The sequence below is a fragment of the Emys orbicularis genome, chromosome 11 (assembly GCF_028017835.1).
Source record: "Emys orbicularis isolate rEmyOrb1 chromosome 11, rEmyOrb1.hap1, whole genome shotgun sequence".
In the NCBI taxonomy this organism is placed as follows: Eukaryota; Metazoa; Chordata; order Testudines; family Emydidae; genus Emys; species Emys orbicularis.
Genome location: NC_088693.1, coordinates 63,061,459 through 63,076,602, shown reverse-complemented (window position 1 = coordinate 63,076,602; position 15,144 = coordinate 63,061,459). Strand labels below are relative to the sequence as shown.

General features: G+C 44.0%; 1 protein-coding gene across 1 annotated transcript in view; it reads left to right on the top strand.

Annotated features, from left to right (window-relative positions):
* Positions 1 to 13,491, top strand: part of PLEKHM3 (pleckstrin homology domain containing M3) — a 109,761-nt gene extending 96,270 nt beyond the window's left edge. Inside the window, exon 7 of the mRNA XM_065413837.1 lies at positions 13,314 to 13,491. Coding sequence (XP_065269909.1) covers positions 13,314 to 13,491 — 178 coding nt within the window. The remainder of the gene's footprint in view (positions 1 to 13,313) is intronic.
* Positions 13,492 to 15,144: the final 1,653 nt, after the last annotated feature.

Sequence of the window (15,144 nt, the reverse complement as noted above, 5' to 3'; positions counted from 1 at the left end):
ACCGTACTCCCCAGTTTGCAGCTGGGGAAACTACCATCCTAGCAGCTCCGCTCTCTTTAAATCTTCCCTATCTCCGTGCTGGCAGTACCGCCAGCCCCAAGGGCTCAAACATCATCAGGTCGCCCTTAACAATTATGAGATTATATTTTATGCATCATAAAGGTTGTGTGCTTTTTCTTTGTCTTCTGGTTTTTGACTGCAGTGGCTCTACGCCTGCTGACACCAGCCGAGGGACTGGCTCAACTTTTTTAATTTTTGTCAATACATTTTCAAGGCCGCTTTCCGGATTTCCTGAGCAGAGCACTAGGGTCCGACCCCCAAATTTGTCCCGTTACTCTCATCCTCAGCTTTAGACCTGCAGAATCCAGCTACGGCTGACACGTACCCCTTAATGCTCCCCGTTGAGTGCAAATCTGGAAATATAAATAGAGGAGTGGGACACAAAACACTCTGGAAACCCAACCGCATTAAATGTAGACATAACTAAGGGGAAGTTAAAGACAGGCTTGCTGCCTTAACCAAGAGCAGCAGAAGAAATAGCCCTCAGAGCTGCAGAATTTCTTTACATTACCGACTTTGCTTGAGCCTGTTGTTATATATTAATAAATACCATTGATTCAGTAGATCAACACAGCTGGCGTTCAGAAACATCAGTGTGTTAAAGCAAAGTGCTTTCCCTGCTGCTGAGCCCACTTCCATAGGAGACTCTGAGGTGAATGTTGTTTTGTAGCTGACTATGCCCAGGCACACAGCAGGCATGATTCTCCGCAGCTTTGTACCCTGCGTGGTAGTTTTCACCTGTGCAGCGTGGCTGTACAGCATTGCCAGCTGGGAACACCAGGGCGTTGCAATCAGGCCCAGTGGCGTAAATCACTTGCTGTGGTGTAAATCAGGAGTAATTCTAGTGAAGTCTTATGGATTGTTCCTGGTTCAAGCAAGATCAGAATCAGCCCCAGTGTTTGTCGTCTTATTTGGCTCCAGTGCGTTTGAGCCTGATGCAGCACCACTTGTACAGGTGAGAAAATCATACTCCCATGGATCCCAGTTCTGCCATTCTAATGTTGAGTAGGACCTTGCCATACCAGTGCTCTTATAGAAATCAAAGGGAGGACTTGTGTGTTATAGCCACTCTTTTTCTTTCGTCTTATAATGAGATTGTACACTCTTTGGGATAGAGACTGTCTGTGTTCTGTGTTTGCACAGCACCTCGCACAATTGGGTTAGATCCCCTAGGTGCTACCACAACAGCTTATACCAATGTAGGAGGTGCAGAATCAGGCTCTGTTTAATTTGGTTTATTCACATGTTCCATGGGTTTTGGAACTGGCCAGCATGCATCTGTGCTTCTAGTTTGCTGTCAGAGTAAACTGTTCAGTGAATACACATTACTGGACACACATTGCTAGACACACATTGCTAGCTCTTTCCTTCAGTTTCTGCAACTATCAAACTGGGATAATAATTGCCTACCTCACATGGGACGGTCTGAGGATTAAGTAGTTGTTTGTACTGTTCTTTAGCCTCAGAGTGCATTCAACCCAGAATATTATCTATAAGCAGGAAGCATTAACATACTAAGAGCAGCCCTCATTGGATGATTGTGTGTATACTAACGCGGGCCATAATTATAATTTGTTGCACTGCAATCTATATTTAGTGTGGGAAATTCCAGAATATGATATCTGGGCATCGGCTTAATAACCTAGAATGGGTGCATAGGTCCAGATGTAATGTTCTGTTCCTTACATGCTGTATTCGACATAGCAGATACATATTTTTTAAAGCAGGCCTGAAGTACTGTATTTGGACATGACGTTTTCAAACAATGCATAAAAAATGTTCTCCTGTCCGTGCCAAGCTGCCTGGTTAAGAGTGTTGCAAAAAGCGAAGGGAAGAGGGCACTATTCTGCCAAGCGCCTCATGCAAGGGAAAACCTTTGCCTATATTAGTGCCAAGTCTCTTCCATTCATTTACTGTATTAGAGCCTGTTTTCCTCTCCAGCGTGCGTCTCGGACTGGTTCCTAGGCAACGGTAACAATGTTGCTGCACATGTGCATCAGGCATGAATTGCCTTTGGGGGCTTTTTGTTTTGAAAGTGAATGCAAACGAGTACGTTTCCTTTTCTTTCCGTTCTGTTAACCTCTCTGAGAGTTTTGCGGGGTGCCCATGAGTTACCCGCAACTGAGCGATTCAGACAGCTTGCCCACACATACACGCACACACCCAGAACAAGATCACAAACGGGTTGTCTTCTCTAGCCAAGGGTCGTTTAAGTTGCAGTGTTTAGCTATGTGGGTTTTTCCATAGCTGGGCTATAGCTGTATAGCTGAGTATGCGAGATGCAAAATACACATAGGGCACTGTTTAGAAAATACAATGAATTGTCCACGTTCTCTTGCTTTCACTCCCTGTCTCTGTGTGAATTTCACCGACAGAGTTCTGGACAAGAGAGGACCCAATCCTGCAATCCCTAACTCACGCATGGAGTCCCATTGATTTCAAGGGATTACTCATCTGCGTAAGGGATTTCAAGATCTGGCACAGAGTAGATTGTTCTTTGTATGACAAAATAAAAACCAGCGGATAGAATTACATCAGAGAAAGGATGGTCTTGTCGCTTGGCACTGGAGTGATGATACTCAGGAGGTCTGAGTTCATTTCCCATCTCTGCCACATCCTATGTCACCTTGAGCAACTCTCTTCATCTCCCTGTGGCATCTGTAAAATGGGGATAATAATACTTCCTTTCACCCACCCTTTGTCTTGCTTGTCTACTTAAATTATAAACTCTTTGGGGCAAGGACTGTCTCTGATTGTATGTTTGCACAGCACCTAGCACAGGGGTTCTCAAACTCTTTTGTACTGGGCCCCCCTTTGAAACTATTTCAGGCTGTGATGATTTCCCCCTCCCCCCCCCAAAAAAAAGTGATAGCAAATTACTCTACATACTCAAAGGAGCACTAAATGAAGTATGTAATCATTATTCCTGCAGTCAAAGGCAGTGAAGCCTTTCAAAAAGTGTAAAGTAGGGTGACCGTATTTCAAGTTTCCAAATAAAGGACACGGCTGGAGGGCAGAGTACAGTAATACCAGACCATGCCACCCTTACTTCTGCGCTGCTGCTGGCGGCGGCGCTGCCTTCAGTGCTGGGTGCCCGGCCAGCAGCTGTCGTTCTCCAGTCGCCCAACTCTGAAGGCAGCGCTTCCATCAGCAGCAGTGCAGAAGTAAGGGTGGCAATACCATACCATCTTGTGACATCCCCCCCACACACACACAATTGTCTTGAGACTCCTTTTGGGTTCAGGACCCTTAGTTTGAGAAATGCTGATCTAGACACTTCTGCAATCCAAAGAATAAATAGTAATAAAAACTAATGCCTGTGCAGGTTCTATGATTATTTTAATCAGAGCTCTACTGAACAAATACATGTGATATCGGTGAAAGAAAGTTGAAAACAATTTCTTATGATTACATTTTCATGTTCTTTATGCTGAATGAGCATGGATCCCATGGAAAAAATAATATGTGATCATGTGGTTAAAGACTGTATCATAATGTGTACGCACAAGGGGGCTGAATTAAGGGTGCACAGGCAACCTTACTTCTGGTATTTCCTAACTTTTGAGTCTTGGCTTTGCAATCTTATTGTTCTTTTTATGTGGCATTGGGGGCAATATGTAATAATAAATAATAATAGTATCAATATAGTGCATAACAATTGTCTGGTTTTGGTTTGGGGATTTTGCTCCTTCTCTGTTATACTTTGTAATGGAACAGAGATTATGTAGAGAACAGGCTAATTCTCTGTGGTACTATACAGCAATGCAAACCAGCAACCCAGAAGAAAATATGCCTAAATCATAAAATACCCTGAAGTTTCAACAGGCACTGAATTGGCCATAAAAGAGCATGAAAGGAGATAAAGTACCAGAAGGAGATAAAGCTATTTTAGATGCCCTCTTAAAAGGTTGAGAGTGAGTATGAAAACAACATGCTACATTCACAAGCTCTTCAAAAGATATTTGAAGAATAGGAAGGTATCATTATTAATGTGGAACACTGCGACATCATTCATAACAAAGGAAACATGAAAGGCCTGAATAACTACAGACTCATCAGCTTATTGTCAGTAGTATACAGAACTCTCACAAAAGATGCAGGGACTTACGGCCTTCAACCATGAAAGAAGTCAGGATTCAGAAATAGTATCTCAAATATGGATCAGCTATGACAATGAGTAAGGTTAAGGAACAGACAACCAAGTGCGGCAAACTGTTGCAGATGGTCTTTTGTGGATTGCAAAACATACTTTGTCTCTATGGAAATAGGAGCACTTTAGGAGCACTGGAAGACAAAAACAGTAGAACAGGCATATGTGAGAATCTTGAAATATGCTTCTGGAAACAGCAGTAATGTTCAGATTTGAAAAGTTGAGAGGCTATGGGCATGTCTACATTTGAGTTGGGAGGTGTGATTCCCAGCTTATGTAGACGTACCTGCACTAGATCTGCTCAAGCTCTGTGCCTAAAAATAGCAGTGTGTCCACAGCGGCATGGGCTAGCCACCCGTGTACGTAGCCAGGGGGTCAAGTGGGGTTGTACTCAGGTGGGGTCACTGGGAGTTAGGTGCTTAACTGCCATTTGTGCCTTTGAAAATCTCCCCCAAAGACACCATAGGCCAAATTTTCAGAAGTGCTCAGTCCCATCTGGGCACCTGAGCAAGTGAAGAGATTTTCAAAAGAGCTTCCTTGACATGTTGGGAGTTGAACATGCATGAAAATCTGACCTCAGTTGTGGGTATGGAGGAAGTCTAGCTTTATGTCACTTCCAGCCTGGCAAAGACTTTTGGAAACCTGGATTGGGAAGAGTAGGAACGCCAAGGAAATTGGAGAGTAATTGAACAGTCTTAGATTGATGGACGGCATTCTCTTTTTGACTAAGAACCTTGCAAGAGGGCTTACCAAGCTATTTTTGATGTTCATTGTGTAGATTCTGCTGATTCAAATTGTAGGCATGGTCAGCAAAATGAGGCGATTTTGACTAATCCATGCTGTACACTCCGATGCCCACCACCAAATGATGGTGATTGCATTTACCGACAGCCATAGCATGGAGTCGAAACTCAGGCACCCATCTGTCACAAGGTGAAGACAGATCAAAACACGACCACTGCTGGTACTAACTTCACTGACAGAATGGCATCAGTGCCAATACATAAAGATCACGTGACAGTGTCCAGGTGAAAATGATACCTGTTAAAAAAACATCTGTGCATATTATGATGTTGAGATAAGGTAAAATGTTACAGCACGTCACAACCAATGAAAATTCAGTAACAAAAAACGATGCTAAAATTACCTTATGACTGTAAACTCCACCAATGTTACAAACATCGCATTAGGAACCAAAGGAGACATGTTACCTTTAATTGAATTATTTTGTGTCTCTGGCCATTGCAGCAAATACTATCAGAACATTTCGCACCAAATAATGTTACGTAATGGTGGGAGAATATGTAGTCCCCCTCCATGGACTTCTGTGTAAGGAAGGATCGAAGTGTTGTGTACCCCTTGTAGTAGTGTAGTGCCATCATTGGTAAGTAATAGCCAAGCATTGAAAGCATTGGCCAGCATCTTTGCAAGTCCCTGATACAGGCCCAGATTCTTGCAATCAGACTTGTGCGGGTGGACCTAACACCTGCATGGAGCTGCCTTGAGGTCGGTGGGCTCTGTCCACCTGTGGGGATCCGATTTCAAGATCTGTGCACTATAATGCTTGGACAGAGTGAGACTGAGCTAACAGCCCTGAATTGACTTCCTTGCATTTTGTCGGGTCACATGATCACCTTAGCAGTTCTTTCAGGACTGAGTTATGGGAATTTTGTTCCAGGGAACGTCTTTTCATCTAAAGATGCAAAGGGCAGCACGTTATTCCTGAAACCCTTTTAATATTTGCCCAGCAAGAACTGAGAAAAATCAGGGCAGGCCTGATGTATTGGTATTTACTACCCCGAGGGAGACCTGAATTTGATTTCTGGTGCTGTTCTCTTGCCCCCCTGGGAAATACTGCAGAAGCAGGCAGTGCATGCTACTCCCGGGGAAGAGGGAGTGTTTTGTGTTCCTCGGCAGTCAGCATCCATCTCAGTGGGTTGCATAAAGAGCAGTATAGTTTGCAAAGTCGCATGCACTCTTCTGTGAGAAGGAGGAGTAGCCGTGATGCGGTTCTCCAAGGCTGTATGAAGGGACTGCTCAAGGCTCCAACATGAAGATCCCTTAGGATGGAGAAGGGCAGGGATAGAGCTATAAACATTGAGCCCAAATCCCCCAGGAATATAAAATAACTGGCTGACCACGAGCAGAAAAATTGACCCCCAGTGAGAAAGGCTTTCTCACACACACTCACTGAGCCGCTGACTCTCATGCATGTACCCAGAATTGCTTGCATAGATGTCTGATTTTGTTCTTCTATTCTGTCTTCTTCAAAGCAAAACATCTCTCTTGTCATTTACTTTTTGTGGATCCCAACAATGCCTGTTGTATTTGTCCAAGACACTACAAAAGGATCTGAGGAGAGGAGCACAAATATATATATATATAATTGAGGGTGGTTTGAAAAAGGGATGTTGTTTCAGATGCGGATGAGAAACGCCCTCTCTTCTAACACAGGTGCTGCCCGTTGCCCTTACAAAATACAGCTGCAACAGATCCAGATTCTGGCCATATCTGTATGCTGGCGAGATGGGGGGGTGGGCTGCGGTGGGGAGGGCGGACGGGGAGAGGGAAGAGGGAAATTTTGTTGCATTAATCCAAATTTTAGGCAGTGCTGTAGCCAGGATGTGAGCTGTACGCATGGGACTGTATTTGAAAGTTTAATTGGTGGGATATTACAGTCGGTAGCTTCTGATATAGACTCATAGACTCATAGACTTTAAGGTCAGAAGGGACCAATATGGTCATCTAGTCTGACCTCCCGCTTGATGCAGGCCACAAAAGCTGACCCACCCACAACAGAATCTTCCAGCCTGCGACTCCTGCCCTATGCTGCGGAGGAAGGCGAAAAACCTCCAGGGCCACTGCCAATCTACCCTGGAGGAAAATTCCTTCCCGACCCCAAATATGGCGATCAGCAGTACCCCGAGCATACAGGCAAGATTCTACAGCCGGACCCTCATTTTACCCGCGATGGCACGTTAATGACTAATTGACTAAAATCACATAATCCCTTCAAACCATTCCCTCCATAAACTTATCAAGCCTAATCTTGAAGCCAGAAAGGTCTTTCGCCCCCACCGTTTCCCTCGGAAGGCTGTTCCAAAATTTCACCCCTCTGACGGTTAGAAACCTTCTTCTAATTTCAAGCCTAAACTTCCCCACGGCCAGTTTATATCCATTCGTTCTCGTGTCCACATTACTACTCAGCTGAAATAATTCCTCTCCCTCCTTGGTATTAATCCCTTTGATATATTTAAAGAGAGCAATCATATCCCCCCTCAGCCTTCTTTTGGTTAGGCTAAACAAACCGAGCTCCTCGAGTCTCTTTTCATAGGAAAGGTTTTCCATTCCTCGGATCATCCTAGTGGCCCTTCTCTGTACCCGTTCCAGTTTCAGTTCATCCTTTTTAAACATAGGAGACCAGAACTGCACACAGTACTCCAAATGAGGTCTCACCAGCGCCTTGTATAACGGAAGCAGCACCTCCCTGTCCCTACTAGAAATACCTCGCCTAACGCATCCCAAAATCGCATTAGCTTTTTTCACAGCCACGTCGCATTGCCGACTCATAGTCATCGTACGATCAACCAGGACTCCGAGGTCCTTCTCCTCCTCCGTCACTTCCAACCTATGCGTCCCTAACTTATAACTAAAATTCTTATTAGTCATCCCTAAATGCATCACCTTACACTTCTCACTATTAAATCTCATCCTATTATTTTTACTCCAATTTACAAGGTCATCCAAGTCTCCCTGCAGAATATCCCTATCCTTCTCCGAATTGGCAATACCTCCCAACTTTGTGTCATCCGCAAACTTTATCAGCCCACTCCTACATTCGGTTCCGAGGTCAGTAACGAATAGATTGAATAAAATCGGACCCAAAACCGAACCTTGAGGAACCCCACTGGTGACCTCCGTCCAACCCGACAGTTCACCTTTCAGTACTACCCGCTGCAGTCTCCCCTTTAACCAGTTTTCTATCCACCTCTGGAATTTAATATCGATCCCCATCTTTTCCAATTTAACCAATAATTCCTCGTGCGGGACAGTATCAAACGCTTTACTAAAATCAAGGTAAATTAGATCCACCGCATTTCCTTTATCTAGAAGGTCTGTTACTTTCTCAAAGAAGGAGATCAAGTTGGTTTGGCACGATCTGCCTTTCGTAAACCCATGTTGTAATTTGTCCCAATTGCCATTCACCTCAAGGTCCTTAACTACTTTTTCCTTCAAAATTTTTTCCAAGACCTTGCATACTACAGAAGTTAAACTAACAGGTCTGTAGTTACCCGGGTCACTTTTTTTCCCCTTCTTAAAAATAGGAACCACATTAGCTATTTTCCAGTCCATCGGTATCACCCCCGAGTTTACAGATTTATTAAAAATTATCGCCAAGGGGCTTGCAATTTCTCGCGCCAGCTCCTTCAATATTCTAGGATGGAGATCATCCGGTCCGCCCGATTTAGTCCCATTTAGCTGGTCAAGTTTGGCTTCCACCTCTGATACTGTAATGTCAATCGCCCCTCCTTTATTATGTGTAAGTTAGGTTTGATTTTTAGAGTTCAGTTCAAGTTCACGGCTCACTCTTGGTTCAGTGTTGAGCTGTTGTCCCCGTCAGTTACTAGACGGCGTTCAAGTTGTGGGGCCCTCGCTTATGCAGGTGGCTGAGCCATTGCACTGGCTGCTGTATTTTCCTGAATTTTAACATTATTTGAAGGCTCCCGCAGCATGGGAATCGTGTATATTTGTAGTATTACAGTTAGAGAGAGACAATAAATATGGCTGCAAAGGTTCCTTCAGCTGGACAGCGCCTCAATCATTGATTGCCTTTAACAGTAAACAATACGACTTAGAAACTAGTACAGAATCGGCTGTGGACTCAATGCACGGTGTGTAAAGCAGGGCTGATGTTTCAGAGCACTGCAAATCTCTCGGGATACAGGCTGCCATGTTTAGTAGTGTGCTCTGGGCCAAATGTAATCGGGAGCACCTGCAAACCCCAAATTACGTTAACCAATTATGGGAAATAACCCCCAAGCACTTATCCATGATTCCTGGTCTTAGGTCTCTGCCTCATGGACTTAGAGAAGGTAGAAAGATGTTCTAATTGTTAAACACGAATGTGTATCTATTGACAGATCCATGTCCGTATGTTGTCCAAATTTCTGTATGCCAGGAGATGGTCTCACAAAAACATTGTCAAGAGGAATCGCTAGGCTGGAAGTTTTAAGCCCAGCAGCCATTCATGTTTTTGATGTATGCTGGTAAATTAGATTTCAGTATGAAAGAAGAAGCAATGTGACTGAAATATTCACACAAGGGATCTGCTTTTCTGTCATGGTTGGAAGATCTTTCCAAGTGAGCTGAAACATGGTCAGTCAGTTGATATTGGTAACTATTGGTAGGTTACTTTCATTTGTATATATGGCTTGGTACTCTGGGATGCTGAAAATCATCTTTTGTATTCTAAGGTACAGTGGGCCTAATTCTGATCTCTCCGCTGTTTTGCCTTAGGGAACTCACTCGCTTTCGGTGGAGTAACTCTTTTACATCACTGCAGAGCGAACTCAGCATCAGCCCCAATCGGTGTCCCAAGAGTTTCTGCGGCAATGCTAAAATAGGCATATGCTTTGGAGGCAAACAGAAGCATCCTCTAGCCCGGCTCCTGCATGAAGCCAGCGTAGCAGTGGGCAGCCATGTTTGCCTGCACTAAATAGAGTTCTTTTGAGTACAATGTTATTGTGGTCAGCCTGCTGTTGGGGCAGAAAGCACATGGGCATTTGTGAGAGAAGCTGAGAAATGGGCTTTCAAGGTTGGCATCGTTGGGAGAGCAAACAGAGCAATTTGTGAAGGCCTTTGGGGTTCTTAGGGATCAAAGAGAAGACCAATCGTCCTGGATCTGGATTGTGTCACTGCTGCTCACACTCCCAAATAAGTGCAGTAAGCTCTTCGGGCCAGGGACCATCTTTCTAGTGTGTGGTTGTGCCGTACCTAGCACAGTGGGGCCCTGTTCTGGGGTTGCCGCAGTCCAAATAATGAATTAGAATAACGGGAAATTTTTTTCCACTCTGTTTTTGGGGGAACTGAGAGCTGTTAGTTAATTTCACAAATGATCCTCATCTGAGCATGTTGCTGAGTTACAAAGCGTTTGACAAATGAATTTGTTTAAATTTTGAAATCTGTAATCCTTTTTTTTTTTTCTCTCTCTCTCTCTCCCTCCGTTAATGACCTTTGGATGGCAAGAGCAGGTGCGGTCGGCTCCTCTGTAATCCGTCAGGCATCCATTTCAACAGCAGTGCCTGATAAATTTTGTCACTTCCCCGAGTGCTGGGGAGAATTATCAAGAGGGGGAAGGGAGTGGCACTGAATGAACACAAAATTACACTCATCATCAATCATTAGCCTCTAGCAACTTCCAGAGAATTGTAAATCACTGACTAACCAGGGAGAATTAGCTTGATAAAATCACCATTAGTGTCAGTTTGGAATGATTTAAAGTTTTAAAGGGCATGGCTGTTTTCTCTCTCTCTCTCTCTCTCTCTCTCTCTCTCTCTCTCTCTCTCTCATTCGTATCTGTGCAGATGTGTAATATACATGTGTGTATGTGTGTGCATGCGTGTGTACATGACCCTATCCAGCAAAAGCACATGCTTAACTTGAAGCATGTGAGAACTCCCATTGAAGTCTATGGGACATCAAGCTTAAGTGCTTTGTTGGATATGGATTGTAATTCTCTCTCTCTCAGAGAGTGAGGGGGTGGAGCTTGGGGCCAGGTAACATCATCCTTAGCGGGAGGGTGGGGCACATCATAGCTCCATTGACATCAGTGAAACTATGACAATTTACACCAGATGAGGATGTGCCCCTATAAGTCTCCCCTGGTCCTGCTCCCAGCCCTGTGGCAGGTGAAAGTTGGACAAAGCTTTATACCCATGGTTTAAAGTACAGTCAGGAGCTGAGAGGCACATGAGGAAATGGCTATTTGTGCCTGGACTTCCCCCAGTGGTGCCAACCCCATTATTCAGAAATCATGAGCTGGCTCTAAAAAACCATCTGATTGGCTTGTTTTTAAATAGATTTATGTTTTTTCTTATTTGCCTCCTGGTTTCTCAGCCATTAGGGTGCCACTCGCTTCCCATTTTCAAGCTTTTCTCCACAATCTTGGGGGCTAGAAACTTACTCCTTTTCAAATGAAACCTGAGACTTCCACACAATCACCTGACTCCAGCAGCTGGGGATTAAAGAGAACACCAAACATCACAAGATTTGTGATGAAATCATGAAAATTGACCACACCTCTAAATTTAAAAAATGAATTGCCTTAAGGACTCATATTGTACTCTTGTCTTCATTATTTGATACACCCACTTCATCTAAGATTATATATCTCTATCCCTTTTCTCATTTGGCTACAAAGCTGCAGCTACCAAGCCCATGACGTGTTCGTCCCTGCAGCTGGCTATTTGCACTGAAAAGATGAGAATTTAAAATTGCTTAGCTCTCCATAATTATTGTAATGTTGCACAGCTCTTATATTAACATGCTCCACAGCAGTACCTAATTCAGAATTAGTGTGTTGATGTCATTGTCTCTGAATGGTTAAATAACAAACCACTCATTTTGCTGGGTCATTGGATTCTTCTAAATTATCATATCACATTTAAAAAAAGAAAAACACTGTTGTAATGGAGGGTGAGACCAGAAGGGACCATTACAATCCTGCAGTCTGAGCTGCTGCATAACGCAGGCCGAAGAATAATACCCAGTAACTTTCTGTGTTCCCTTTGTACTTGGTTGAATATCTTAGTTTTCTTCTGTGGTAGAAGTGGACAGCAGTTTTATTCTTCGCAGAACAGCTGGCCACTGCAGTGGAATTCCAGTGAGAAAATGTCATAATTCCATTGTCCCAAGCTCTGAAATATGCATTAACAGAAGTGGAGACAATCACTTCGAGTGTGCAAACTAAACCAGAAAACTTGCCTTTTATAAACGAGCAATGAGAGAACACAATCTCTCTATAACAGATAAATATACCTATTCCCTAATGAGCTTTGACGTTGACACTTAAAAAGATGGACACTCATCACGGTAATAATTAACATTAACAGAGCAGAAATCCTAGGGCAGGTATACATGGGCACATTGATTTTAATAGAGCTGCGTCCGTTTTTTACAGCAGCTGAGAATCTTGCCCCCGTGTGTACTGGGTAGTATAGCCTTTTGCTTCCTAATATTATTATTATTTATTTATTTGTATTATCATAGCTCTAGTCACGGATCAGGACCCTCTTTTGCTGGACAAACACAGAACAGAGACAGGCCCTGCTCCAAAGAGCTTGCAAGCTAAGCATAAGACAAGAGACAACAGGTGAATACAGACAGACGGGGGAGCACAAGGAAACAATGAGACCGTATTGGTCAGCACGACAGGCTGTGCTCTCAGCACACCACCGCCTAACTATTGTCAAGTTTTGCGTAGGTACCACGGCAAAGGAGAGCCGTGAGCAGGGAATTGAAGGAGAAGCAGATGTTTACGGGAAGCTCCTCCCAAGCGTGCAGGGCAGCATGGGAGAAAGCACGAAGGTGCTTGTTCGACAATGTAACAAGTGGACGATGGAAGCTGGTGTAAAGGGCCGATCGGAAGCAGGAGTTGACCTTTCCCTACTGAATGAGAGAGAGGTCAGGAAGGGCCTTCAAAATGTAGACAAGTAGCTTATGTTTGATATGATGAAAAGGGAGCCAGTGAAAGAATGTAAAGAGAGGGGTGATGTGGTCAAAGCAATGGGCTAGGGAAATGACCATGAATGGCTCTGAGTGGGAAAAGATTGCATTTGTCAAGGCCGGAGAAGAGGAGGTTGCTGTGTTCGAGACATGAGATGATGAGAGCGTGGACAAGAGTTTGAGATATGTGGATGGATAGGAAAGGTCGAGTCTTAGGGATGTGAAGCAGAAAGAACCTGCAAGATTTAGATGTGAGGAAAGGCCTAAGCTACCAGAAATTTCCCAGCAAGCGTTTGCTGGCCAAATCTCCTGTTATAATCAGTTGCATGCTATTGGTCACCATGTCTCTTTCATTAACAGAACTAATTGGTGTTTGCAGGTGCGAAAGCTGTGGCGCTGTCTTCCACTCGGAGTGCAAAGTGAAGTCTGTCCCGTGCCCCAGGTGTGTGCGCAAAGAGCTGCAGAAGAAGCAGAAGTCCTTCTGGAGGAGACTGAATATGGACGAGAGCCTGGAAGAGTCTTGCACCATGTTCGAGCTGTCCTATCAGAATACATGACTTCCCTTAGGCACTGGCTGACAGGAAGAGATCCTCTTCTACAGTCACCAATTCAAGCCGCTTCTCAGCTAGTCAGGCGGCAACCTGATTGCAAAGACTTTGCCTGACCCTCATCCTGATTATCGCTTAGCACTGGCCAAAAGGGCCATGAAACCTGGACGGCTTTAGAATGTAAACAGCCAAATTGCATTTTGCGGTAAAGTTGAACCACTAGATCTCATGCAAAATGTGGCTTGCTTGAAATGTTTCCGGTCAAGCCCATTAAGCGCTCAACCTTTTGTTTTCCACCTCAGGAGAAGATTTTCCTCAAGGCAGAAAAGATTTCCTGCCACGACCACATCGCTGTTATTTTTGTTGTTCTTCGGTCAGAAACAGTGAATCATCTGCTTATTTAAGTCTATTATTTTTATTAGTCTTGGCTGAGGCTCTGGTGAAATGTTTTTCAGGAGCCGAGAAAGTAGCAATGGTGCCATGCCCACCTGCTTCATCTGACGCAGATGCATGAATCATTTTTCTAATGGCTTTGGGCTTTTTTTTTTCCTCCACCCAAAGAAAAAAAGAGCTTTTCATGTCAGATTTTATTCAGGATGTTTTCAAATGTAAGACCCAGGAGAATTCCTTTAGGTGTGTGTCTATATTTATAGCCATCCCAGCTGAATACTATGTGATCAACAGAGGACTAATTGCTATTTTTGGCTGGGGTGGCAATGCCATTCTTGCCCTATTATTGGAGCATCATACCTTCTGCCTGCCGCTGCTGTCTACGCGAGCCTCTGTTGATGGGATGTTAGTTCAAATCCCTGTTACGTTCACATTCATAGCCATTTTAAACCACCAGATCGTTTTGTTTTTTAGATCACCTTATATTAATGAGCAATGCTTTATCCGTAGGAGTGATAAACATGCTTCCCTCACCTGAATCTGCTAGAGCTACAGGAAAAGATCTCTTCTGCCTTTAATATATATATGTGTGTGTGTGTATAGTGTATGTGTGCAAAATTTCCCTAATCGTGAAACATATTTCATCTTTTTCCTGCATCCTTCTTGTGCATTTTGTGTGCTACACTGGCCCCTGGCAGCATTATGCAGGTCCAGAGGGACTTTGGTAGTTCAGTAGGAACTTACCAGGGGGAAAGGGCAGTTCTTGGAAGTGTGTTCTGCCCCACATACCTGGAATATGGGAAAGCAGGAAACACAGTAAGTCATGTCTTCTGTGCAAAGAGAATGTGTGATCAATTTGATTGGGAAAACGTGTATATTTCACCACTGACAATGTCTTTCACCACCAGTGAGTCTTTGAGATCGTCTTCACTTGAATCCATTAAATATCTTAAGTTTTTCTCCGATCCCTACAGAAGTATGTATATTACATACATATGTACTCATGTGTATATTTATAGAAAGCAAGTACATTGTCAGGAGAAAAGTTCACAGACTTGTGTGCATGTGTATTTATTTATCGCTCCTCTCTAGCAGGTTTGCTAAATGGCAGGCCACCAACCTGTGCTTCTTAGATAATCGCCTAGCCAGTGAGGTTCTCCCCCCGCCACCCACCGGCAACTCAGGTTTGGCCCAGATGCCCCTCCAGCAGGGCCAAATATGAGTGAGTGACGTTGCAACCTGGCCCACAGGGTCACAGCACCACTGAAATTA